At 39.6% G+C, this 27,211-nt stretch overlaps 5 protein-coding genes and 1 long non-coding RNA gene across 12 annotated transcripts; 4 read left to right on the top strand and 2 right to left on the bottom strand.

The window, feature by feature from the left end:
• Positions 1 to 142: 142 nt before the first annotated feature.
• Positions 143 to 1,576, top strand: LOC105275613 (apoptosis regulatory protein Siva). Its single transcript, XM_011332564.3, has 4 exons — positions 143 to 555; positions 714 to 904; positions 975 to 1,126; positions 1,211 to 1,576. The coding sequence occupies exons 1-4, from the start codon at positions 438 to 440 to the stop codon at positions 1,254 to 1,256; spliced, it is 507 nt and encodes a 168-aa protein (XP_011330866.1). The 5' UTR covers positions 143 to 437; the 3' UTR covers positions 1,257 to 1,576.
• A 476-nt stretch (positions 1,577 to 2,052) lies between these two features.
• Positions 2,053 to 18,188, bottom strand: LOC105275614 (copper-transporting ATPase 1). Of its 3 annotated transcripts, XM_011332565.3 has the most exons (15): positions 17,266 to 18,188; positions 16,941 to 17,007; positions 16,151 to 16,205; positions 8,740 to 9,152; positions 8,221 to 8,495; positions 7,882 to 8,103; positions 7,424 to 7,653; positions 7,126 to 7,315; positions 6,813 to 7,046; positions 5,865 to 6,735; positions 5,204 to 5,793; positions 4,919 to 5,122; positions 4,611 to 4,831; positions 4,334 to 4,483; positions 2,896 to 3,028 (listed from the first exon to the last, which is right to left on the bottom strand). In XM_011332565.3, exons 2-15 carry the CDS (start codon positions 16,999 to 17,001, stop codon positions 2,896 to 2,898), a joined length of 3,849 nt encoding a protein of 1,282 aa, XP_011330867.2. In that variant the 5' UTR covers positions 17,002 to 17,007; positions 17,266 to 18,188. The 3 variants fall into 3 exon arrangements, with proteins under 3 accessions (XP_026827720.1, XP_011330867.2, XP_026827721.1); XM_026971919.1 differs by lacking the exons at positions 16,151 to 16,205; positions 16,941 to 17,007; positions 17,266 to 18,188 and adding an exon at positions 12,887 to 15,853 and having other exon boundaries at positions 2,053 to 3,028; XM_026971920.1 differs by lacking the exons at positions 16,151 to 16,205; positions 16,941 to 17,007; positions 17,266 to 18,188 and adding an exon at positions 10,316 to 11,375.
• A 178-nt stretch (positions 18,189 to 18,366) lies between these two features.
• LOC105275616 (GDP-Man:Man(3)GlcNAc(2)-PP-Dol alpha-1,2-mannosyltransferase) lies at positions 18,367 to 21,043 on the top strand. 2 transcript variants are annotated; one of them, XM_026971922.1, is made up of 8 exons: positions 18,367 to 18,738; positions 18,999 to 19,229; positions 19,343 to 19,575; positions 19,685 to 19,902; positions 19,978 to 20,262; positions 20,332 to 20,591; positions 20,683 to 20,817; positions 20,929 to 21,043. In XM_026971922.1, the coding sequence occupies exons 2-8, from the start codon at positions 19,024 to 19,026 to the stop codon at positions 21,014 to 21,016; spliced, it is 1,425 nt and encodes a 474-aa protein (XP_026827723.1). In that variant the 5' UTR covers positions 18,367 to 18,738; positions 18,999 to 19,023; the 3' UTR covers positions 21,017 to 21,043. The 2 variants fall into 2 exon arrangements, with proteins under 2 accessions (XP_026827723.1, XP_011330874.2); XM_011332572.3 differs by having other exon boundaries at positions 18,368 to 18,692.
• On the bottom strand, positions 20,864 to 24,401 carry LOC105275615 (RNA 3'-terminal phosphate cyclase). 4 transcript variants are annotated; one of them, XM_011332571.3, is made up of 8 exons: positions 23,346 to 23,489; positions 22,885 to 23,002; positions 22,470 to 22,791; positions 22,243 to 22,384; positions 22,028 to 22,167; positions 21,785 to 21,941; positions 21,470 to 21,712; positions 20,864 to 21,037 (listed from the first exon to the last, which is right to left on the bottom strand). In XM_011332571.3, exons 1-7 carry the CDS (start codon positions 23,406 to 23,408, stop codon positions 21,482 to 21,484), a joined length of 1,173 nt encoding a protein of 390 aa, XP_011330873.1. In that variant the 5' UTR covers positions 23,409 to 23,489; the 3' UTR covers positions 20,864 to 21,037; positions 21,470 to 21,481. The 4 variants fall into 4 exon arrangements, with proteins under 4 accessions (XP_011330873.1, XP_011330872.1, XP_026827724.1 ...); XM_011332570.2 differs by lacking the exon at positions 20,864 to 21,037 and adding an exon at positions 24,312 to 24,401 and having other exon boundaries at positions 21,395 to 21,712; positions 23,346 to 23,516; XM_026971923.1 differs by lacking the exon at positions 20,864 to 21,037 and adding an exon at positions 23,630 to 23,723 and having other exon boundaries at positions 21,395 to 21,712; positions 23,346 to 23,516.
• LOC109610739 lies at positions 23,739 to 24,166 on the top strand. The gene is made up of 2 exons (XR_002193014.1): positions 23,739 to 23,826; positions 23,915 to 24,166. It is a non-coding gene; the product is annotated as an uncharacterized LOC109610739 (long non-coding RNA).
• LOC105275617 (vacuolar protein sorting-associated protein 37A) lies at positions 24,330 to 27,116 on the top strand. The gene is made up of 5 exons (XM_011332573.3): positions 24,330 to 24,543; positions 24,972 to 25,161; positions 25,297 to 25,408; positions 25,491 to 26,015; positions 26,155 to 27,116. The coding sequence occupies exons 1-5, from the start codon at positions 24,455 to 24,457 to the stop codon at positions 26,499 to 26,501; spliced, it is 1,263 nt and encodes a 420-aa protein (XP_011330875.1). The 5' UTR covers positions 24,330 to 24,454; the 3' UTR covers positions 26,502 to 27,116.
• Positions 27,117 to 27,211: the final 95 nt, after the last annotated feature.

The following is a 27,211-nucleotide window of genomic DNA, read 5'->3' as shown; positions in this document are numbered from 1 at the left end:
CTACGTTTGACATAACATTGAGTCATATTACTACCTCATTTCTCGACCAAAAACAGTGGAGGCTCGTAGCGGACTTTTTAGGAACTAAAAAATAAAAATCTGCGGCTGTGTTCAGTTAGTACTGTGAATGCTAATTCGCAGTGCTACTACAGTGTAAATACTGAAATAGCAGTACGATTTAATTTAGAAGCAGTTTTTATTTTTATACAAAACAATTCAACAACATAAAACGAAAAGATTTTGTTTTGAAGTACGGTTCTCAAAGGCACGTTAAACAAATTAAATTTTGAATAATGCAGAAAAGGAAAGAATGAGTGAATGTAGCAAAATGTAATTTATGAATCGAAAACTCGAGTCGAACACGTGCTGCGTCTGCTGTGACAGTATTGGCAAAATAATCGGTATATTCGGTTAATTGTCTAACACAAGTCTTGGAGATGCCGAAACGTGCTTGTCCCTACGATGGTGATCTGTTGCCGCAGATCAAGGTACACGTAGGACAGAAGGAGGTAAATAACGGCGTGTCCAGCGACGAACGGATGAAGGATGTTTATGGTAAGGAATACAATTTTCTAACCAATACTTATTTATTTTGATTAATCTTATTTATTCTATTTATTTTGCATTTGAAATAAAACAAATTTTCCATACAAGTTTTGACAATGCTCTTTGTTGCATCGTTTTAACTTTGATTTATTATTGGATTTTTCCAGATAGAACTCTAAACATGCTTAAGGCAGGCGTAAAGGCACTCTCCCATAGATTAAACACCTCAACGCAAATGGATCTGGATCTCGCACTGCCTCAATCACCGTTATTCAGTAAATCTAAGACCACATCCAACCTAAAGCAGATGTTATTGACTGACAAATTGCAACTGAAAGCTAGCAATAAGATTATTAATGTAGGTCTGGTATGATTATTGAAATCTGTGATTCCTTTCTGCAGGCTACTGCAATTTTGATCTTTTGCAGGATACGAGAACGGAACTCTGTGGGTGCTGCCGAATAATAGATCAATCAGCAATAAGCAAATGTTATTACTGCGATCAGACGTTGTGTTCTTCCTGTTTGTCTGCATGCGTTCACTGCTCGGAATTGTTTTGCCAAAATTGTTCTCTACCTGTGTAAGTCTCGAATCACTACGCGTGTCTTTACTAAAGTCTGAAATTTGTGCGTTTCGTAACTGCTTGACTAAATTTTTGTTTCAGATATAATCGCGAGGAACAAAATATGTGCCTGAATTGTTACCGATAACTATGAATGAGAAGAGAAAATGTTATATCATGTGAAAACTTTATGATCGTGAAGCTATTATGTATGTCAATGATTTTTTATGCGCGCGTATTATTTATTATTAAAATTATTTGTACATTTAATAATATAGAATTTGAGAATATATTTTACTAATCAGTATTTAAAAGTCTAAGTTCAGCAAAAGCAAAATGTTACAAAACACTCCATGTTACGAGTGCTATTTTACATTTTTGTGCAACACTTAACATCTCAATATATTTCCAGAAGAATTAACAAAGATTTAAAATTAAAGTATTAAACATATTTAAAATATGGAAAAAGTATTATTGTTTGATTATGTATTAGATTATTTTATTTATTCGTAATAAACTTTAAAATAAATTTTTACAGAAATCAATTATGTAAATAATATTATCATTATCTCCAATAGCATATGTAAAATTGTAAGAAATAAAAATCTAATTTTTATATATAATCATTTTCTTCTAAACTTATGTCAATCAAAGTCATAATGTGTCTCCACAACATTTTTATAGTATATACAACATTTTTATTAATTTTTTTATTGCAAAATACATTACTCCATGTATAATACAATTATTCGTGTTAAAAAAGTTTCGCTTATAATACAAATTTTATATCTTAAAATAGTTGACGCATTATATAATGCTGTTTAATATAATTATTTGATTGAATATATTAAATAACATGTTTATATATATTATATATATATATAAATTATATATATATATATATATATATAAAAGTGTTTTAAATTTTATTCTCAAATATCACATTTTTTTGTTGAATGTAAATGCTATAATTACAACATAGCATTTTTTTATCTCATATGTGCAATATCATTTGCAATATATAAACAGATCACGTGTTTTACTTTCAGTCGATAGAATGAGAATTTAATAAAAATATGAAACTTCTAGGAGATAATATTATAAAATATATAATTCAAAATTAAGACCAATTAAAATAGCGATAATGCGATACTATATTTGCAAATGTTTTCTATGATTATTTTCTCTTTTGTATATTTTATATAAAATGTAATTATATTACTGTTATGTTTGCTTTATGTTGTTTTAAAGTTTCAAGATTGACAAGAAATATATGCACATTTTTATAATAAATATGTTGTATTATATATAATATAATGTATAATACAAATAAGAAAATATATTTCAACCAAATGTGATTTTTCTCGCCTATTATATAAATTAAGTACATCTGCATAATGCGTGGAAAAGTACTGGTAAGACTTGTATACGTCTGGAGTAAGAATTGTTATCCTATTATCAATAAATTCTTAATTAAACATCACATTATGCATTTATAATATACAAAATCTACTTAAAAACATGTTGGTCAGTCATTGCATTTGAATATAAAGAATCATTTGAGATAACGCGAAACAACAAACTCTCGTATAGATTATTGGCACTATACTTCTGATGAAGTGTATTTTGAATGTGGCAGATAAAAGGTACGAGTATTGTTACAGAATTAATGCTTAATTATTTACAGTTTCTTCTGTTAACTTTATTGTAAGAGATATAATACTAAAAGTATAAGTGAGAGACAAGTTAACAGAAGAAAAATTTTCATCACATGTGGTTTCAAAGATTCATACAGGAGTTATATCCATAGGATCCTTTGCATTCTTACGATAATTCGCAAAATCTACGGCTAAATCAATTTCGTCTATTTCCTCGCCGAGAAGATGGCTCTCCACATCGAGTTTTGATTTTCCAAATAATCTGTAAATAGATTTCATAGGAAAGATGCAAAGTAATTTGATGATATTTATTACATTTATTTGTTAATTGATTATAATGATCAAAAGCATTCTAAACTAAATTGTCAAGTGCCAGATCTCACACACATGCATAAGTGTTATAAAAGTATCATTCTTTTTCAAGAAAGTGAAATAAAAGCCTCTTAAAACTGAAGAATTTTATTTTATTAATAATTAACCCAATACGTAAAAAATATACGCAAATATATACTAATATAGTATATTACTATACGAGATGCATGAGATATATTGCGAATGGTCTACTTTAGCAGATTATTTATGTTTATTGGAAATTTCCCATAGCATACCATCAAGCAGATAAAACACAGAAAAGTGAAGTTATTATATTAGTAAAATTAGTAAAATATAATTATGCTCCAAGTGATGAAAAATGGCAACTATAAGTATATTAGTAGAAGCTGAGTAATTAGGATTAAATAATGTTACATATCTATTCGCACAAAAATAGTTATGAGTATTTATTCAAAAAATATATATATATATACAATAAACAACAGGTAACAATTTAATATGTATATTGTATGTACTCCAAGAATTTATCAAATTGATGCTTTATTTACAAAACTTAACTTAAATATCATATTTACAACACTATTGCACAGTTAGACGATGTATTTTCTTCAAACGACATAATTTTCAGTCTCTTATATTATTGTTGTAAATATTTAGATACCCGTGAATGTTTTAATAAACAAACGATATCTTTTCATAGATATAATATCAGCCTTAACGCATCAACTTGTAAACTAATTTTATGTATAAAATGTCACAGCTCGTTTGTAAGGAAATATTATATTACCAATATGTATAAATGCTTATAGAGCAAAATGAAATATATCAAAAATATTACAAAAAGAATCAATGAGATTGTTAACTAGAATGTGCGTGATAAGGGTGAAAGATATTTACAATATTGAGCGTCAATAAAATCACAAGGTATTTTACCAGATATTTACATTAGTGATAATGAATAATAGATGATTGTTACAGAAGTGATTGTCGATTATTAGTTGTGCCTGATTTGATTTTGAATAACGTTATTCGCCAAATAATATCAATGAGTGATGAAGAGAAGCGCATATTCCATTATTAAGACTAAATCTACTGTACATGCTTGGTACAATAAATAAATGATTAGTGCTTCTCCCACGTTAGGATGAACCAGTTGTAAGTAACGCAGCATCAAGCAACGGAGTTATTACAGCTTTGCGAAACGTCTGAAAGCAGCAGATCCGTTCGCGCATACCTGGATAGTGTGGACGTCGACCTGTTCATGACCGAATCGTCGAGTCCACGATGAATCGATATTGTGTCTAAATTCATCATCGTGGAATTTGCGTTCATGGCTGCTAAATACTCCAAAGTCTCCAACGTAGCTTTCGTCGGCTTACGGTAACTGCACAGATAATCAGATGCATTGATTGCAAGCATCTCCGTATTGATTATGAAACAGATAATGCTTTCTTCATTTTGTCACAGAAATATCTTTATAAAAATCAAAGACTAAGAGCGTATGTACTTACAGCTTCAATAATAGAGAACTTCCTACCACTGACACTGAACTTAGCGCCATGGCGGCAGAAGACATCCATGGTTGCAGGAAGAAGCCGAGCGAGCTGAATATCCCGGCGGCTATGGGAATGCCCACAAGATTATAGACACTGGCAAACAAGAAATTCATTCTTATCCTGCGGACTGTTTTCCGTGACAGATCTAGACACGCGATTACATCCAGAAGGTCGTTCTGAAAATAGATTCACATCAATTTTGCAAGATTGCTCTCTCTCTCTCTCTTTCATTTTTTGTGGATGATTTTATGGTGCAAACTTACGCGCATCAGAACCACATCAGCAGCTTCCACGGCAACGTCCGTGCCCGACGCAATGGCAATACCGACGTCCGATTGTGCGAGTGCCGGACTGTCGTTAACGCCGTCTCCTACCATGGCGACTCTTAGGCCTTGATCCTGCAGCCGCTGAATCTTAGCTACCTTATGCGATGGCAACACTTCCGCGAAGACTTTGCTGATGCCGACCTGTACATCCCCAAGAGACAAAGTCGATTAAGAAAGGATTCCTCCTGCAGAAATTATATTCGCACGAGACCTCGTCTATACCTGTCTGGCAATTGAAGCTGCGGTTTTCCTATTATCGCCCGTCAAGAGGATCACTTCCAGTCCCATCTTCTTCAAAGTATAGACTGCGAGGTGCGCCTCGGGCTTCACGGTGTCAGCAACGCTAATCATGGCGACTAGAACGTTGTTGACGGCGGCTAGGACGGCGGTGTGTCCGAGATCCTCCTCGCTGCCCATCCTCGTATCCACCTCCTGCGGGATGCCGATCCCGTTTCGACGCATCCATTCTCTGTTGCCAATGCAGACCTCGTACACGTCGTTGACGGCATCGTGATCACCATATTGTGAGTCCGGACTTAACAGTAATTGCAGATCTAAGTTTTGCCTCTCCTGCGTCGACCCAGCGATCGGCACATTGTCGATGGGCACATTGTTGAGATTGTACATCCCAGCCGGTGCTCTGTTCGTTTGATTTATGTAGTTGACGATCGTCTCCGACTTGAGTGCGTCAGACAGAACGGCATTCAAGTGAGACACCTTGCACTTGAGACCGCAGCCGGCGACCGCTTGGAAGTTCGTGCACTGTCCGGTGGCTTCCGATCCGATAGTGTCTTTCACGTAACGTACAATCGCTTCAAAAAAATATATCAATGATTTATGATTCAAGCATGATGATTAGAAGTAGAAGAAACGAAATACTTACCTGATGCGATGGGATGCTCGCTGTTTATTTCTGCCGTGCAGACAATCAACAGCAACTTCGCCAGCGAGCAGATCTTCTCGTCCACGAAGAGGCTGATCTTAGTGACGATTGGTGTGCCGTGCGTTAGCGTTCCCGTCTTGTCGAAGACGATGGATTTAATTTTGTGCGCATTCTCCAGCGGCTCGGCACCCTTGATCAGGATACCGTTGATCGCGCCCACTCCGGTGCCGACCATAACCGCGGTCGGCGTCGCCAGGCCCAGCGCGCAGGGGCAAGCGATCGCGAGCACCGCCAGTGCACTTCGGAAGGCATACTGGAATATAATCTCCTCGCGGTTCATGCCGTGCTTGTTGATTTGATCGCCGTGTGATATCGGCAGCTGCTGAATATTCACGTAGCCGACGATAATCCAGATGAACAGCGTCACCGTGGAAACTCCTATGACTAGCGGTATAAAATATCCGGCTATCTTGTCCGCCAGCTGCTGAATAGGCGCCTTGTTCGTCTGCGCCTCCTCCACTAAGCGCACGATCTGCGCGAGCGTCGTGTGCTCGCCCGTGTGCGTGGCGGTGATCAGCAACGGCCCGTTCTGATTGATCGAGCCGCCGATCACTACCGAGCCCTTCTTCTTTGCCACCGGCATACTCTCACCCGTAATCAGACTCTCATCGCAAGTCGACTGACCGGACAGAACGCGCCCGTCGACCGGCACTTTGGCCCCCTGGACCACTTTCAGTGTGTCGCCGCGTTGCACCAGGTCGATGCTTATCAAGCGCTCGGAGAGTATCTCGTTGTTAGGACCCAGCGAGACCAGCACCGCATCCGTGGCTTTCAGGGACAGCAACTTCGAGAGAGCTTCTGACGTTTTTCCCTAAAAGCGAAACGCTTTGCATTATCCTCAGGGTGCATCATAAGCCTCTTCTCCAGAAACAATCGTTGGATAAGTACCTTTGCCACATGCTCGAGCCATCTTCCCAAGCTGATGAACACTAGGAGCATTGGTGGAGTATCGAAGAACGTTTGCGGACTGACATTCTCCTCCATTATCATTGCGGCGCTCAGCACGGCGATGGAATAGAGATACGAGATCGTGGTAGTCATCGAGATTAGAACATCCATGTTGGTCGTGCGGTGCTTGAGAGCCTTGTAGGCTTGCACGTAGAAATGCCAGCCGCCAAAGAACTGGAAAACAACGTAAACGATCGCTGTCGAGCAAACGCATGACGAGATAAGAGATGATCTATGCATCTCGTAGACGTACCTGTACTGGTGTGGAGAATACAAAGAGTATCAAGTTCTCCCAAGAGAGACCGGGTATCACGCAGCACATATCCTCGTGAGATTTGTCACCGACGGACATGACCACCATGAAATACGTCATGGCTATCATGCACGGAACACCAAAGATCAGTGACAGCAGAAACGCCGATCGCCATTTTCTTATCTCTTCCCTGCGCGAAACGCGAAACAAAATGATCGTCGTTAGAGGTTTCAACGTTGCGCGCACACATGCACGTGATCACGAACGTGCGTTATGCGTTATTACAAACTGTGCTTACTTCTGATCTAAGTAGTCTCTGTTCTCTTTATCTCGGTTGCTGAATAGGCTTGCGGTGAAACCTAATTTATTGATACTCTCGACGATATCTCTGACGCCAGTGTTTTCCACGTCGTACGTGAACTTTCCCCGTTGCGTCGCCAGGGCGACCACCGCTGATCGTATACCGGGTAACTTCTTTACGGTCGACTCTATTTTATTCACGCACGACGCGCATGTCATCCCCATGATCTGAAATGAATTTCATCAAGAAGTGCGAGATGTCCAACAAATTATACGTATAGTCGTAATAGATAAATAATTTAAAATCGCGTTTTTTCTATGTTTAAAAATTGTACTCATTATAAAGAAAGATCGATTCTGACACATAGTGTCTTAATTAAACGGAAAACTTTTTTTATTATTGACCTTTTTATTAAACTATTAATATTAACTTAAAGTTATAGATCCTTGTCTTACTTTTAACTCCACCTGTCCTTCTCCGGTTTCGGACTCCTCGATTAAAGTTGTTGGAAAACCCAATTCTGTTATACTGGAAGCGATATCCAGCGCTCTTATCTTGCTCGAGTCGTATGTAACCTCCGCCTTGGCAGCCATCAATGCCACTAGTATGCTGTTCACCCCGTACAACTTTTTACAATGCTTTTCTATAGCGGCGACGCAGGAAGCGCAAGTCATACCCTTTAACACAGACATGTAGATTTATCTTTCGGTTTGCTCGTACCGCAAAATACTGCATTGTTGTTGTACTTGGTAAATTCAATATCTAAAATTTATAAAGAGTGGAGCGTAACGTACTGTTATGTGCAGGAAGCACTTGGATAATTGTTCCTTCACATCACCGGCACCGTTCGCTTGCAATGCTACTTCCATTTTCTTCTTGTTATTCGTATCCGACTGCGGTCTCACAACTTTGTTGTTCACCTCTTTTACGTACGCAGTAAAGCCCATGTCTTCTATGTACATCGCTATCTGCTCGGCCGTTACCTCACTGCTGCTGTATGAAACTTTGGCTTCTTTACCTTCCAGGCTAACATCCACGTCCTTTATGCCGGGTTTTTCGGACAGAGTACCTACAGAAGATAAAGGCTCTTATTGGAAATGTACAATTCACAATGCGAAATCATGTTGTAATTAGTAATGCAGCATTCAGCTGATCTAATCTGAAGTTTAAAGTTCCAAGTTCCAAATTAGATCTAACAAATTTGCTTGCATCGCACTCTTTTTCTTTACGAAAAGAGAATATAAATTTAACGAATACAAGTTGAGTTCGAACTGGAGAACTCTGAAAATTACACGCCTCATAGTTGCACTTACCGGTGATATTTTTGACGCACGATGAACAGGTCATTCCGTCTACGTGTATGCTACAGGTACTGATGGCAGGTACTATCGAGAGATCCGAGACTTCGCTCGTTGCGTCGTTGGACGTCGGTAGGCTGGCAGTGAACCCCATGTCCTCGATCGCTTCCGCCAATTCCTGCGGTGTGGTCTCGTACGTCTTATACTCGATGTAACCGGCCTGCTCCTCCAGCACCACTCTGATGTTAACGACGTCGGGCCGCTCGCCGATCATCCCCTCGATATTTCTCACGCAACTCTGGCAGGTCATACCCTCAATGCCGATTTTAACCGTGCTGATCTCTTCCGCAAGCTGCCGCACTTCTGGTGCCCGTGGAACGCGCACCAGGTGCGTGGTACCTTCGTAGTCGGTGTCATCGTCGCCATCCCTTCACAGAATGTTATAGAACGTTTAGACAAGACACGAGTGATTTGTTATCTCGATAAAGAAAGAGAATACATTTTATTTTAAATGCATTTAATCATGTTTAATTAATATTCAACGTGATGTAAAGAATACCCATGTAAAATATTAATTATAGTGTAATTGAATTTTGCTTATTTTGATGTAGAAATATTTTTAAAAGTAAAGTGCCTTTTGTTATATTTAACGGGTAAAATTATGTTAATATTTTACAAACTGATGGAAATGGAAGAATAAACGCACGTGTTATTTTGTATTCACGCTATCTATAGAGAGATACATTTTAGAGATATCTAATCTTAGAGATCGATCGATTTCGTCCGCACAAAAACATCTTTTATTGAAATTTCGGCAGTTCTTACAAATTCTATTCTAATACACACAGAATCACAAGATACACGTAACTGATCGCGTTTGGTATCACGCACTTATCATCGCAAAATAAATTATCACGATAGTTTTGCAATATTTTAAACCGATTAATATTTTGTTTACCGTGTTAATTTCTTTCGTAAATTCGCGATAAGTCCGGCACGATAAGTCATAAAAAATTCCATGCTTATTGTTCCACGAATAAACAGCGAACAATGAAACCCGTAAAATTTTAATATTCACCAGCGTAATGTGACACAAAGCAACGGAAGGAATGCCAATCCGATCCAATGCTATCGTCGATTTCGTAAAAAATTCTCGCCCCTTTATCTGTCTAACCCGTGCCTGCAGATAACGACAGTATGTCGACCGCGGAAGTAGGTTTCTACAAATACTGAAAACAGCAGTTTGCGTATGCTAGAAACGATAGATAAGTTGACTCATGAAAGGACTGTAATAAATTAGGCAATGTAATAAAATATATATATTTTTAATCTAAATACTGTCAGAATAAATTATTTATATATGATTGCACTCTATTACATACAAATTCACTTGACATTCTGTCTCTTGTAAATTCTAGAAAATAATAATATAAATAATATAAAATTAATTAGTAGCTCAGATATCTTTGACTACCATTTGCGGAAACGAGAGAAACTGACGTATCATTTTCTTTGAAAAATTTTCTTCTGAATAAAAATAAGCAAACGTAACATTGCAACCGCCAGTTGTAATGCTCTCCGAAAAGCTTACCAAAGGGCATCGGTGGCACCGTAATTTTTGCCAAGAAGAGGCACTTTATCCTCACCCTTCATCGTCCGTCAGAGACGACTTTCTGGACTTTCGGACTTTAACACTACTGGAAATTAGAAACACTACCAGAGGCACCGGTTGCTCGTTCCCCAAAATTATCTATTTCCTATCATCCAATTTTAAACATGACAGATAAGCGCGAGGAAACTACGTCGTTTCTAAAATTCTTGTAGGCGAAGTTAAGTTTTTCAAAATTCGACGTAAATATTTAATATGTAAATTCTGTTCGGTAATACAATACGTAATACGACCGTCAGAAAATTATGGGTCCTTTGCGTGGATGACGTCAGGATTGAAAGACATAATTTCTCGAATTTCTGCGGAAGAGAAACACTTATCTCTTAGGCAATCAGGAGATTCGAGTACGACGATAATTTTATTTGCGCGCTATCATCTGAATTGGTGACACGTGCAACAAATTACTACGCGTTAAAGTAAACATTAGATTTTCCTCGGATGTAACGTCAGCTGATCGCAAAAGGAAAAGAAAAGCAGATGTAAATCGCGGGAATATTCTCGTATCGAAATGTTTGAGGAAAATTCTAGTTCATTGTTGCACTCCGATAAGGAGTCACGATACGGAATCGCGATCCAGCCGCGACAACTGGCAATCGGTGATCGAACCGGATTTATCGTTCAGTTCCTTGATCGCTCATTCACTGCGAAAACTTTTTAACGCGTTCATCTGGCAAGACTGAACGTGCCGCGAACGTTGAACGGAGCACATACGTGAACCGATCCTTCCCTGCGAAAATGCGAACTTTTTGGTATGAAGCTCAGACGATTCCGGCGATCTTGTAGAATATAGATCGTGATCTTCACGATCAAACGGGTACCGATGGCGGCACAAGTGGGGAAGACGCAACGCCGAAATATTACGCAGGATACTCGACACGAATTGATATCACCGAACGACTGATAAGTCCGGTAATCACCGATCGGTGTATCGCCACACGGCTCGTTGCTCACGATCGCTTTTTGCTCACGGCACTTATTTCGACGGAGAAGATCGTATAAGAGCTGGCTGATGCGGCGACCAAGCTGGCATATGTGACCGTGCTGTTCTGGAGATGCAGCAGGATCGCACGACGAAGAACGAATACTTGGAGTGCCATCGCGCCTGAGTATTTCGCGGGGGTGTGCCTGCCAGGATATCCCACCACGGCTGGTATTAATCACCCCATTGGTAAAGGGTGATGGAATGAAATTTTCCTCCAGCATCTTCCCCGTCGTAGTTTAATCTCGAGGAAGGAATTTTATTGATTTTAATGACGCCGATAATCTCTGTGCCGACGTAATTCATTCGCACGTGCCTCGACGCGCATGGACCGCGATGATAATGATCATTAGTTGAAATCATTGCCGAGTTTGTCTGATTTTTTTTCGTTTCTTTTGTTACGTCTTGACTATATTGAGTGAATTATTCACGTTCGCAGTGTCGTGTATAACTTTGGAGAATTGTCCATTCGAGATTAAATCAACGAATTTACAATGTACACCCATCACGCGAATATTTGAATTATACATGATTGGCAATATTCATGATTGCATAATAACGTTTTCCGTTAATGATAATGTTTCGCGATACGCAGAATAAATCCAAAAGATAAGCTCATGACGCGCTACATCATATCGTAATGTAATTTCTGATATTTCATTTTTGGACGTACAAGCGCGAAATTCTTTCTTTATTGATGTGGCATTTTATCTAACTAGAAACGAGCGATAAGTCGATCATTATCGACTTCCGGCAATTATCCAGACAGTATGCTTGTCGTAAAGCAAGGTCATCCGTGCATCTTACTTTTTGTATCGTGAAGCCTTACTAACACAGCATTAAATTCTGATTGTGCCATATACACGAATATGTGTATCTGTGTATACATGATAAATACTTGTATCTTATGTATCACATGTCCCAGAACTGCGTTGGCTTAATTTCAACGAGTGTGAAAGTTACTGCGATTTAGGTAAAAGGCCTTCACGCTTTCTGCTCGTGGTGAACTTTCGTTTGGCAGACCTAATGCATATCATGCGTGGTGCGCAATTAAACGTGCACATTGTAGAACGTGCAGACGTGGAACTAACGAATTTCATTATACTAAAATATGCTTGGTATCTTTTGTAACTCCTGAAAAGCTATCGAGTGAAATTCTCACATAAATATACATATATACGTTAGCACATAAGTACATATTGTAAATACGATAATAAACATTATTAATATTATCCAAATGTTTAAGACAAACGATTTCACCGAGGTAAATTAGAAATAGATAATTACAATAACCTCGTGCGAAACATTCTCAGTGAATGCATTTTATAAACCGAGAATATCCACTCAATCCACTTGAAAAAACAATTCTTCAAAATAATATAATTCAGTAAATGTAAAAACAATTTCACAGAGAAGTTTACACGTTTCTGCCACCTAAAGCAAAATTGAACTACAAGCTTTTTACAAACAACATTAATTAATAACGATGATTTACAAGGTACATGCATACTGACCCGAGCAGTCTCACGTTTTCGTACGATATCGAGTGGTGCATATTCGGCGTCGGAGTGTCCGTGAGATTGCGATATACCAACTTCACCCGATGAACTAATGGACCCCCAAACTTTGTCATCTCGCGTCGCATTAAGCAATACGACACGCCACACGGTTATGCACGTATTTTATGCACGTATCATGCGTTATCGCGGATTTACATTGCTCTCTTTGCGATTTCCGAGTACCCGAGTACCGATAATTTCAAGAAGTAACGCGATCAAAATAACGTTACAGATACATCACTAAACCTGCGGCAGGAACCTCGTGCGACCACGACCAGCGATAATTTACTGAAGCAATCATCGCGACTCTTCCGCAAGTCTAAAAAAGCACGGAGTCCGACGATGAAGCATTACTTCAACTTCTTAGAACCATTGTGACTATCATAAGTGCAACACTTTACAAGAATCGCGCACAGAGAATAGTTTTCTATCCAGAGAAATGCAGATAAAATACGTTGCACGATATATGAAAACGATACGTGTTTCAACGAGTATAAACCGAGAGTGAATACCGGGAGGTCCAGGTAGTTCCGACTACTTGGATCGACTACCCGAGACAAGTAACTCGAGCGAAAGAGAGAAAGGCGTGCTCCAGATCGTGGAACCTTCCTTGCGAGAATGAACGGGACTTTGTGCTAGTCGTAACATGCGTGATGGAGAGAGAAAGAGAAAAAAAGAAGTGTTTATTTCGGTAATGCAAGATAACTTGAAATACTGGTATAAAATTTTTTATTTATATTTTGAAGTAATAAAGTATATCTGGTCGGATCGGGTACCTATCACGTTTCAAATATGAGGCAATGCGAGGTAGAATCAACATTCTAAATTCTGTTGAAGCCATAGTAAGACTCAACTAGCTAATTTATTAGTTTACGTATTAGCTTACGTGTAGCAAGAAGGAAGTCTGAGATAACGTAATGCAAATAACTCGATAAATGGCTTCGTTATATTCCTCATCTCTAATTAACTTGCATAGTTTTAATAGGAAATTATCATCTCACGAATATTAATTCGTCGAGAGAAAAAGGTAGGTCATTAATTAAATGAATTAAATAAATAATTAATTAAATAAATTGATAATTGTCTGATGTTGCAGAGAGAAAGCAAGATACATCAAAAATATAATTTATAAATTGTGGTTGAATTTTAAACATTAAATTTAAGAAATAATGAAAGTACTTTAGCTCTTCTGCGTAAAGTTCTTTCGTAGAATCTGTTAATGACGTACGCACGATTTATTTCGTGTATTTTCAGGGATTAAATATGTGATAAACACCTCTAGCAAAACAGGAAACGTTTTAAAAGTCAAATACCGACTGTTTGTGAAGAATAATGCAATAAATTTTAAGACTAAATAAATAAATATACTTGACTAATTTGCAATTGATCTCTTATTGCTGAAAATCTTATCGAACATGTTATCTATCTTCATAAGAATTTAATTTTCCAGTATTATCTTTAATCGATCCTTTATCTGAGCAATACACAATTTAATAACTAACAAAGTTATATTGCTATTATGATCACGTCGCATGATCTCGCTTAATAGTTATTAAGCCGCGACTCGACATACTGCCACGTGCGTTGTTTGTCTGGAGACGTCAAGTATCACAATGCAATATGCTCGAGTTTCATAAAGTGAGAATGGTCACAAGAATTAATCTCATCTTACCACCATTTAAGATTGAATGCACTTTAAATTACAGTGCGTTAGATACTGCTATTGATATACATCGTCTAAGAAAATGCATTTGACTATGATAATGTGACAATTAAAAAAAATCTGATAATTAGCGAGATTCGTTTCATTGACAAATATCAATCAAAAACGTGGAGATCTTTGAAAAATCTTGCATTCTTGGATGATAACTTACCCAAAGGAAGGCACCTCTATTAGCACGTTGTATTTCCACATATCTTTAAACTTTCGCATTATTTTATATCACTCGAAAGAAATTCCACGAATTTTTCAAATATGTGTTATTATTCTCGATAAGTTTGTCCTATCTACAAAACGTCGTTTTATTTTTTCTAGTTTAGATAAATCTGTTTCTAAAGAAAACGTATATATTTTTAAAAAAGTTTCATAACGAAATTACCATGTATTATTACAGTTGGATCACACGCTATTACACCGAGCGATTTCGCGTACGTGATGAGGCGAAGGAAAACGCGAAGCACCTGTTAATACATCTACATTGCATTCCGCGTCAAACCGATTCGGATCAAATGCGACCTTACACAAGATTCCAGTTTCGATACTCGATCGGGGTTCCGATTACAAAAATGATGATGGAAGGGTATTACATCTACGTAACGTGTTATTAAACAGTATCATGTTTTTTCATGCTACGCTTGGTCTCTGTATTGCTTAGCGAAACAATTCAACTGTGAACAGCCTGTGAACAGGCAGAATAAAAAATCAATATCAATTCATATTTCATACATTCGTAATTGCGATTTGATAAATTTTGTTATACACATGCAAGGAAAGCAGCGAAAGTCATCAAAATCGTATTATCGGAATTATGAAATTTGACTGATGCGACGAGGAACTATATGGATACCGAACAATCAAACGTTTATTTGTTCACTGATAGAACAACGAGCTACAACGACTATTTAAAATAAACTTAGACCTCTTTCGTATGAATAAATATGAATAAGCATTGTATGATGTCACCAAACGCGATAACGGAACCGATCAATGTTGCAGCAATCATTCCGCCTCTCTACGCAATGTCAGAGCGAGAATTTTAATTAAACATGCAATAAGTAAATCGTTTTCGTGTGTAAATTGCGGTATGACATAAGTAAACTCGTGGCAGTCTATGAAACAGTCGCAGATAAGATAATCCAACAACAAGATTCTTAGCAGACCTTTTTTAAAAGATACTCTTTTTGTGACAGCGCTCTGTACCTTACAACGAGCTATTATTGTAAAACATTAAATCCAATGTCGTCTTTCCACACGACTTATTAGCCCTGATTCATTTATCTCAAGGTTTAGTGCGTTAGATGAATTGACGTCATTAAACCCAAATTGATTTAAAAGTCTATTTATCAGTATTCTTCCTTTTTTTAAGGAATTATGCATTTGTAATTTGAAACTCTTCAAAAAGAATTTCATCTTTAAAATATTTACATTTTTAAATTTACATTTTAATAAGTTGAAGTTTTAGTCAAGACTGATTCATGTGAAAAATGTATTTTACTCACTTTTCCTGCATAAGTTGATCTTCTGCCTTTGCGTCTTCAATATCACTCTTCTTCGCTATAAACAGATATAATTAATTAGTGATTTATAATAGCAATTAACAAACGATAATATATTTTAGTATCGAATCGAAATCATGCTCGGTAATTATTTATAATAGCGGACACAGCGCCGATCAACAGTTTCAATCATCGCTCGTTGTTTATTAAAAAGATTATTAACAATCGAAGATTTTTGTGACCCGGTGCTTCGAGCGCGAATCGGAATCTATAACTGGATATTTTTGCATATATTTTAAGGTTCATAATCTCGTCAAAAATGAATAAAAAATTACGTAACTAGAGGAAAACTTTACAGGAGGAAATTTTCTCATACTACTATTATACGTACTATTAAATACTTGTGCATTTAGACTGTGCAATATTTCAACTTTGATTAATAGAGATTAATAGATGTTCCAAGTTAGTTTTGCTTCTGATTTGAATCATTACAAAATCATTACTCTGAACACACATGTCATGGACATTGAATCTGGCGTGATTGTAAATGCAATTACCTGTCCTTGATTTATAATGACTCTTTAACAGACAATGAGTAACGTTAAAAACCTTCTGAATATTACTGAGGATCATGTCTTTGATAATATATGTAACATAATCAACTGTGTCTGTTATCGTAAATAATTACTTCATGCTCTCTTGTTTTGATCATGACACCATCAGCTTCACATAGAAATTTCTGTGATTTAGGAGCGGATGCCATGCAACAAATGCCATGAATAAACTGATATACCAGTAACTGGATCCACATGACCGACGATCCTCTGACACTCCTCTATCTGCGGCAGCTCCATTCTCCTCTGCAAGCAGACAAAGTTAGAGCGCGTTAGAGCCTCGATCTTACTAATCGTCCGGCTGTTTTCAACGTGCACACACACACGCACACGCACGCATCGCATGCATGGCGTACAGTGCACTCTTGTCAAAAGGACTAACTAACAGGGATGATTAGTATCTTTCATCGACCTCAAAGTGCGATGCTTTGTGTGATGCTGCACATGCACGTACGCTGCGTGACGCATGCATGACACACGACATGATTATCACCACAAACGTACCGTCCAACATGCGAGCTGCTTCCCGCAGCTTCTCACCGAATTATAACCTAAATGCCTCCTCGAGCTTACTCAGCGCGGACGGAATTTCGGAGCGAAGATACGACGCTCATCACTCTCTCTCTCTCTCGAATGCGACGGGATTGCTGCGACTCCAGTTGACAGAGAATCACATGAACACGTTGCTAGGAGCGGTAAGCCCGCAACGTTATCCCGGACACACTCGCGACTGTGAAACGCGCGGTATCGCACATGGAACTTGGAACTCGAACGAACGTACGAGTGAACGAACGGGAACAGCGCGAGGCGTCGCGTGCAAAATGCACACGCACGCTTCCGTCTGTCAGACGTCGCGCAATCCCACGTGATCTCGCAGCTAACTGTCGAAACGCCGTGGTCGACCCCGTCGATCCTCATCCAACGACTCTCAGCGCACAACTTCGCGTCGTTCACGGCGCTTGTAAAATAGGCTGCGAGAGATTGATATCTCGCATATGAATTCTGCCTTTTGGGCAAAATATAAACATTATATTATCTTTAATCTCATAATACTCATAAATTTTATATCTTATTTTAGTTTTTCGTCAAGGCGAATACTCGGCGCGTATACTGCGATGACCGAGACATTTATTATGTAGAAATCATCATGGACATTGTTCTCTGATAACTTTATAGGAAATTGTACGGCAGCTACTTGTAATTAATTGTAATAATAATGTTTCGTTAGCATTTTAGCGATAAGTTATCATGTTAAAAAGGAGGAAACAAATTGTTGTCTAATTCGACGCGCGACTTCACGCAACCTTACGTCAGTACTAGACAGCTGTCGACTAAAGTGTATCGAAATGATCACTGTATTTCCTTTCTATATTTCTCTAGTAAAATTATAAACATTGATATTTAAACAACATATTTTAATATGGATTTCAGTAATATATATTAGGGACAATAATAAATAAAAAATTAAATATTAAGTTTACTTGACTTTATTTTATTTAATCTGTTGTGCGTTTATTCGATAGAATTAAACTTTCGTAAGAGTCAAGTGTGAAAAGGAGTGGAATGAAAACCACTGTTACAACCTGCATCGAATGTAGTAATCGTAATTGCATGTGTTTGCAAGTTAAAATAATCGAGTAAAAGCGCTGTTTTCCGACGAGATAAAAGTCTTAAAGTTAATTAATTTAAATATTCCCTTGTCAATTGATACGTGTACCTGCGACGTACGTTAACTGTCAGTGAAAAGGAAGATGTGCAGGTGGTGAGGTTAATTCCCGTGCGATGTGAAGTGCGCGAGGTTAGTTTTCGCTCGTGGGAGATTATCCACGACGATAAGGATTAAAAAACGCCGCAATTACACGTCGACAAACTCAATTTCTTCGATGTACGAGTCTGCGAGTAGCCACAATCATGATTCTGTATCCCCTAATGTAAGGACACCACGTTTAACAGCTCATTAGTGTGATTCTCTGCATGGTGTGTAATTATGATTTGAGTTTCTCTAGCATTAAGGACCGTTCTCAATTAAATAATTTTTAATTTTTATCATTTTACCACTTTATCAGAGGAATCAGATTTTTATGTTGAATTATGACTTGGTTGTAAAATTACTAGCTTAAATGTTCTGTATTAATCCTTTCTTCTTCTTATTGTAGCAACATTAATTAAAAAATATATTGTTTTTATATCAAAATATGCCGTGTGGAAAATTTATTTCAGTCAACTTGTCATTACAGGACATCTGTCATCCTATCTATAAACATGCTGTTAATACTAGCTGCTTGTAAAGTATTTTGTATACTCATCCTCTTACCGATCCTACTGATAAAATGGAGAAAGTTTTATTCGAAGAAGCGCGACATGAGGCAACAGAAGGGAACAGTTGTTGGAATCTTTCATCCATACTGCAACGCAGGCGGAGGAGGAGAAAGAGTGCTCTGGGCCGCAATTCAAGCTATACAGAAGAGGTATGCGTTATAAGATTTATATTCCGTTTCAAGTTTATTTATTATAATGGCAAAGATACACGTTTCATGTTTATCAATATAATTATATCTCTATCTGTGTTGAATGCTTGCAGATATGCCGATGTACATATAGCTATATACACTGGCGATCTCGCTGCTGATCCCGAGCAAATACTTAAGAGAACTGAAAAGACATTCAACGTGAAGCTGCAGCCGAATATTGAATTCGTCTATTTGCACAGACGGAAATGGGTGGAAGCTTCCATGTATCCTTATTGCACGCTCCTGGGACAGAGTCTGGGATCTATCTGGTTGGGCATCGAGGCATTGAACAATCTGCCACCAGGTAGCAACATAAACTGACGCATATATATTCGCTCAGCAATTATTTCACGATCTCCATTAAGCAAAAAATAACATACACATAAAAGTACAAAGGTTTATACACATTACAGACATATACATCGACACAATGGGCTACGCGTTCACGTATCCCTTGTTCAAGTACATCGGCGGCTGCCGAGTGGGATCGTACACGCATTACCCCACCATTTCAACTGACATGTTAAAATACGTTTACAAAAGAGTCGTTGCGCACAACAATCGAGTGATTATCGCGAGAAATCCATTTTTCTCGGCGGCGAAAGTGATCTACTATAAATGGTTTGCACGGGTGAGCATACAGATTTAATCGTAATTCACTTTACGAAAGAAAAACAAACGGCTATTTGACAGTAGAATATTTCAGTTGTATGGGCTGGTCGGTAGCTGCGCCGACACCGTGATGGTGAACTCGTCGTGGACCGAGAACCACATCAACTCTATTTGGCAGTGCCCATTAAGGACGCACCTAGTGTATCCCCCGTGTAGCGTGGAACATCTGACGGCGCTGCCGCTTCTCAGCGACGAGGAGAAAGGCGGCAACATACGCATAGTCGCGGTCGCGCAGTTCAGGCCGGAAAAGAATCATCCGCTTATGTTGAGGACGATGTTCGAGCTGAGATCGATCCTCAAAGAGCAAGTCTGGGAAAGAGTAAGGTCTAATGGTTCGCCGGCTCTCGGGCATAGAGATACATTCTGAAATTGTTTCCACGTTGTTCAGGTCAAATTGATCTGCATCGGTTCTTGTCGAGACGCGGAGGATGAGATGCGCGTGAAAGATATGCAAGACTTGGCGAAACACTTGGCTCTGGACGAAAACGTCGAGTTCAAGCTGAACGTCCCGTATCCCGAGCTCGTGTCGGAGATGCAAAGGGGTATGATCGGCCTGCACACCATGTGGAACGAGCATTTTGGCATCGGCATCGTGGAGTGCATGGCCGCGGGGTTGATCATGGTAGCTCATGCTTCTGGTGGGCCCAAGTACGTGTGCTGAATTAGCTCCGCGAAAAACATCACGTGAGATTAATGAAGGGCGACTCAAAATTAAGTGAAAAATGTTCTGCGCTTCCAGGGCGGACATCATAGAGACACAGGCGGGGAGTGTAACCGGTTTCTTAGCGGAGGATGCTGAAGAGTATGCCAAAGTACTGGCGCATATCGTGCACATGCAACCGGACGAACGAAACGCCATCAGAATTGCCGCCAGGTAGACAGATATTTCTAATCGAGATTTCTGATTAATCGAGCAGATCTTTGTGATTATCTGATATTTTATTGTAAAAGTAAAAAGGATTTTATCATCAATGTCTCTCCTCAGATCATCCGTGGACCGTTTCTCGTGCCAACTCTTCGAGGGAGAATTCCTACGGACGATCGAGCCGTTTTTCCGAACGAAACAGGAGTAGCTTCGTTGCCTCGTAATTTCTCTAAAATGGTAAAAATCATGGATGCGTCGATGCGTGAATGGTCAATCTCAAAATCGGCATGTAGACCTTCTGTAGATGTTACATTATTATCTTATATGTACAAGTGAGGTGTAAACACAGACACGAATGTTTTCTATGTGACGAATTCCTCGTTTAGAGATACGAGAGGTATGCTCCTGCTCGATGTCCATTAATCTTAAGAATGTAGTGAAATGTTTCATTATTTATGTAATGAATTACATAAATAATTGTAATGTAAATTCTGCATTGTATAATATGATTATTATTAAAGTATATATTATTTATCAAAATGGCTTTTAAATTAAATCCTAGAAATATCAGAATCGTGTACGAAAGTCTGCTTGAACGATATTGTTACAATTTATTAGTAAACGATAAACGCAAACGCGAATTACAGTGTATAACACTTACATCGAGACGGAATCACTGAGTAAAACTGTCCCGAGTTTCATTGATCAGTCCGCAACCCTGGCACTCTAGAAAATAGGACGTGCTATCTCCGCTCTCGGCACTTTCCGATAAATTGAAGCGAAGTCCGCGCTTGCCTAGCATTATCTCCGCGACTTTCATCGCGGTCTCCGTGTGGCAAGTGAGCTTCTTATCACCGACCTTTATCCTCGAGGTGCCGTTCGCCAACGCCATTAGAATAATCATCTGCAATGAAGGGATGCGGCAAGCTGAGAGTTAAAGCGCCTTTTGCGGCGGCCTGCAGCGTCATTGCCTTACCTGGTCCTGCATATGTTCGTCGACGCACGCACCTGCCAGAAGGGGCTTTAAAATTTCATTAGCTGCCACTTCACCTGGGGGTGGTCCCCCCTGAGATCGTCCAGAGCCCAGGCCAGAGCCACCGAGAACGCATCCAGTACTGGTGTTGCACACTATGCTAATATTCATTTCACATGTATATTACTGGCATTTGCATTTAACATACATAAAGCTAGAGAAATTTATAATATAATAATCTCTTACTTGATGCCAGATCCATTTCCGACAGCCATTGCTCTGTCTTCCCTGTAAGCTTCGATGGTAATCGGCGGTACTCGAATGTTGCTCCTTGCTAATTTATTTGTTAGAATTGTTTTAGCATCGCTGGCCATCTTATGCGCTTCCTATAAAATGTAAGAATGCAATTAACTCTGTATCTGTGCGATTTCTTTCGAAACTTGATCGAAAGTGACGCATACATTTATGTGTACTGCTCCAGCTACATACGACCAGCCTGCTATCCCCCGCGGCACTCCTGCGTCGGTTAGCACGACTGCGTTCAAGCTGCCGACCGGCCTTACGCGCAAATGCAGTTCGCCTCCTCCCTTCGGATAATATCCCCTTCATTTGTTTAATTTTAGCGTAAGTGTGAAATGATATAGCGAAAACGTCAACAAGTCGGATACGATAGGTCAAACGCACGTACCTCCTCACAACTATGAAGTCGAAGTCTGCGCCAAATTTCTTCAGCATCGGCTTGAACACCTCTGTCAGATGTTCTATGTGCGGACCCATAGGAACGTTCGAGCCTCCCTTGAGAATAAGCGTGACTGCGTCGCGGCACGGAAAGAAGAGAGCGCACGGCAGAGCCACTTGGGCCAGCAAGCAGATACATCCAGCGGTCTGCGTATCCGCCGTGAATTCCGTCTTGTTCCTGTTCAGCGGGCCGGGACGGAATTCCAAACGTGTTGATCCTATGTAGCCACCTCTGACTTGGGCGTTACACATCTCTTTAACAAGCTCCACACCTGAAGCATCGCGCAGTCAATAATTTCAAGGCTCATGCGACTACGATAAGCAGAAACGTGGAATTCTATTTTCGTAATTATAATATGCTGTACCTTTTAGATGCTGCGCCGCGAGGCCAGGCTTGGGCCTTCCTGCGCGTATGTTTTCTATTTCAATGGGGACCCCATAAAGTGCACTCAGGCAGAGGGCGACTCTCAATACTTGCCCACCCTGCAAAAAGATTGCATTTTTCAAAGAGATAAATATTAACACAAAAGAAACAGTCAATTTTATACAATAACTAGTCGATGGCAAGAAACAATACAGCTGTCATCTGTGACATGTGTAAACCGCATTTATCTTGAAAGCCAGAGCTTGAATTAGATTTCATAAAATAAAATTAGAAATGTGAGTATGCATAGAATCGACATACTTCTGAGGAAAGTTGAAGACATAAATAACAAGAAAGATATAAAACATACTGCGTAACATGCACCATAGTGTATAACCTAACATGTCTCCAGCAAACAAGAATGACAAGGTGCTGGGCTATTGTTGCCGATGTAATACTTACACCTTCGCCCAGACTGCCGTCAATTTGCACGAGGGACGACATGACGCGACAGCTCCTCAGCATTCAAGCGGCTCGTCGCGTTAAAGAAACATCGGCTCCTAGCGATACGCACACGCCGGTTCCGCGTTTATTTTCAGCGCGCTGCGGATTATCCCAGCGCGTCGCGGATTTCTGCGGCAGAAAAATGTAAACCGTTGTAAGCGGTCGGCGCGGCCAGGCAGGGGGGGAGCGGACAGGCATTTACATCTAACTATAGAACGAATTTTGCTCGCCCGTAAACTTGCCGGGTTCCAATCCGCGCGCACGGGTCTTCCATTCCGCGACCACGAAGACCTGTCAAACTCACAGCGATCTCGTTCGCAGTAACGAACGAGATGTAAGAAAAATTGGTCTTTCCAAGAAAAAAAATCAATATAACAACTATCTTGAAATGGAGCATCAAAATGATCGAAATGCGCACATAAAACTTCAAATGTTTGATGTATGTACAAAATGCACGAAAAATACTCGAAAAAGATTAAGTAATTTTGCTCCTCTTCTTTTATAAAAGTGATTATTTCCAACGGCAGATTCCTGAAATTCCTGAATCACGGACCAATCAGTGTAATACTTCCCTTCTACTCGTGAAAATTGTGGGGAAACTCCACGTGAAGATTCAAATAATAAATTCAAGTGACGTGAATATATCTGTTTTAGACGCGCTTTCTAGATTCTGCATCTTTCTTCTTTTTTTTTATATAGATTTCGACATGTATTTCGAAGAAATGTATCGAGCTGCTGCTAAAAGAAGTCCCTTGCCGAATAAATATTCTCTAATTTTATTGCACCTTGCTCTTTGTTCTCGTCGTACCTGAACGTATATCCCGTATGACAAATGTTCGTATATACATCAATCTACATGACGCTTCGTACGTCTTCGTAGGAGGACGACAGCAGCGCCATTTGACAGTGCAACCGAGTACCTACCGAAGTCGGCCTTTATTCTCACAGAGCCCTTCGGTCCTGCTACGTGAAGTGCGAGGTTAAAAACAGCTGTTCTGCTGGATGGTTGCTTTGACAGAGAGATCGACGGATCAAGCGGATGATTTATCAGAAATCCAGGCTCTTAAATGATATCGCGAATATTCCGTGGGGAAAATGAGAATGTCGCGGTCAAACGCAAACGGCAAATCGACACTCTGAAAATCTTTAACGACAAGTAAGGATAATTCGTCTACGACTCTCCCGTCTCGTCATCGTAACCTCTCGTTAACCTCATTTGAATCGTATTACTGGTAATATTCGTTCGCGCTGCTCACATGATGACGAGTCGTCGCTCACATCGCGGAAATCGGATCGGATCGCTCGCCATACTCGTCCTCGCGGTGGTATCTCTCGATACGTCGAAACGATCCAACGCTCGTCGAGAATCGCGATCGCTTCCTATTGACATTTTTTTTCTTGACGTTGCATCGTTTTCCTAAATTGCGCAAACGTCGTGCGTCATTTGAATGAATCTTTTATAGTGCGGAAGAGAATGGAATTAAGTTGATGGATGGAACAGGAGACAAACATTGGCTCGTGATCGTTCTTGAATTTCGCTTGTATAATATTTATGATATCGTAACGTATAGTAATATGTTGCAGTGTAATAGAGCTCAGAGAAAATGTGGACTATCAAGTGGAATTTCAAGCTGGCGAAAAGCGAATGGCTATCGTGGTCTCCTTGTCGCCCAACTTCCCACTGGAGAAACCGGTACTCAGAGTTTCCCCACCGATAAGCCACCCCTGGTGTAACGAGCACAGTGAAATCACCAGTGCACCAGGATTACTGAACGTGAGTCATCAGAGTCATGAATATGTATTATATACCTCCTACAAATGTACATTTGTATGATTTATTGTCACCCATTTCTATTTTTATGCTTCATGCGTCTGGAAATGGATAACCATTTTGCTATTTCTGTGCCAGTTTTCAGTACACAGTGATCTCGGTCGGGTTGTTCAAGCCATTATCAGAGAGTTTAGTAAAAATCCACCACAACTGTTGGAGGACATTTCGCCTGGATCTAAATCTCACAGAGGTACCGCGCATCGTGTACTGAATTCGTTGCGCTTGCTTGTCTGCCAGCGGAATAATAATATATTGTTCGTGTATAATTGCAGACTTACAGGGAAGGAACTCACCGTCTTACTCCCTTCAGCAATATCCCGCCGAAATTCCGTCGACGTCGTTTAATTCGTACTACAATACGCAATTCCCACACTTGTCGTCCTCCAGTGCGAACACGTGCATTTATAATTATAACTATACTAACTCCGGTCACACGTACGTCTCGGACTCGAAATCGTTCGGTGGCACGCCGCATCACTCGCCGTACATCCCAAGCTCGAGGAACAATGCACTGCACAGCAGCACACCCGCGCGATACACCTCGAATCAGCACGGCACGCCTTACCTGAACTCGCATTACGTTAACGCCAACTATCAACAGCCGTTGCCGAGTCAATCGCAGGCGAAGGCACCGCAGAGCATAATATTCCCCGAGTTGAATAGTTTGACCAATGAGGAACTGAAGAGGCTCAACGAGGATGACGATCGGTTGGATGACTTTCTGGAGAAACATTCCCAAATTAAAGATATAAATGCAGCTATCGAGGATGCTATGGATTGGGTCGAAAAAACTGCTGGTAGGGGACGTTTTATTATTTTATTATTTAAATAATCGTGTTATATGACCGCCCTACACGTCATTTTCTTCTGCTTTGTTAAGTTAATATTCTGACTCGCGAATATTTCGCAATAAGTTGTTCGTATTTCTTTTCGCAGAAGCTAACGTAGCCAAAGAACCGGAGCTGAAGCAATTACAAGCTGACGTGGCAGACAAAGTAAAAACGGTGGCGGTGCTGAAAGCCAGATACGATCATCTCATACAACGATATAACAAACTGTCCGAGGTCTTTACGCCGGATCACATAAAGGAATGTCTGAGGCGAGAGGCGGACGAGAGTCACGAGGAGAGCGAGAAGATCGCCGAGGATTTCCTTAACCGGAAGATCGACGTCGAGCGTTTCCTCAGCACGTATATCGAGTGCCGGAAGTTAGGCCAAGCGAGACGAACGAAGGAAGAGAAACTGGCGCACCAACTAAACGAACTAAAGCGAGCCGGTTTCTGAGACAGAGATGAAGATGAGATGAAACGCATATAATCATTTTTTTTCTATAAATGGATCGAACAAAACTGTAAATAAGATCTAGTTAAATTAAACGTTATTGTGAATTTAAAATAGCATTCGTGATTACCAAAAATATCTGATGTGACTATAGAAGATTCGGCCGGGAGGGACGTACTTCGCGACGCGTAAATGTGTTTTACTCGCTTCTTATCTACGCTGCATTCTGCAAAAATTCGATTGAATCGCATAGCATTCCGCAAGAGAGAAACATACGCAAGTGGCGCTAAACGGGCGAAGTGCTTGAACACCCAGTGTTTCAAGATTCACCTCGACATGGATGTACCGTTACACCGTTACTCCGGACAATTTTACAAGATAAAGGGAAATAATATAGTGAATACAGTTAGGAAGAGAATGAGAGAGTTGAATCCGCCGTGTAACGTAACGTTGATCCAATGAACCACAGTGAAAACAAACATGGCTTTAATTATATTAGTTTTGCACATGTAATGTAATACTGTCGCGATCAATTCTGAGGCAGAGGTACGTTTTCTTACTGTGTAAATAAATGTGCAGGGGGCAAATGTGATTAAATCGATTTTTGAAACTTTGCTATTCGGCGTGACGTTACTTTTAATTATTTATCCTGCGAATGTTCCTAATATTGTAACATACTGACGAGTTGTATAGATACAATGAAAATTCGAAAA

Source organism: Ooceraea biroi, chromosome 8, assembly GCF_003672135.1.
Source record: "Ooceraea biroi isolate clonal line C1 chromosome 8, Obir_v5.4, whole genome shotgun sequence".
Taxonomy (NCBI): domain Eukaryota; kingdom Metazoa; phylum Arthropoda; class Insecta; order Hymenoptera; family Formicidae; genus Ooceraea; species Ooceraea biroi.
Note: the sequence above shows the minus strand (reverse complement) of the source record. Positions and strands in the feature narration are given on the sequence as shown.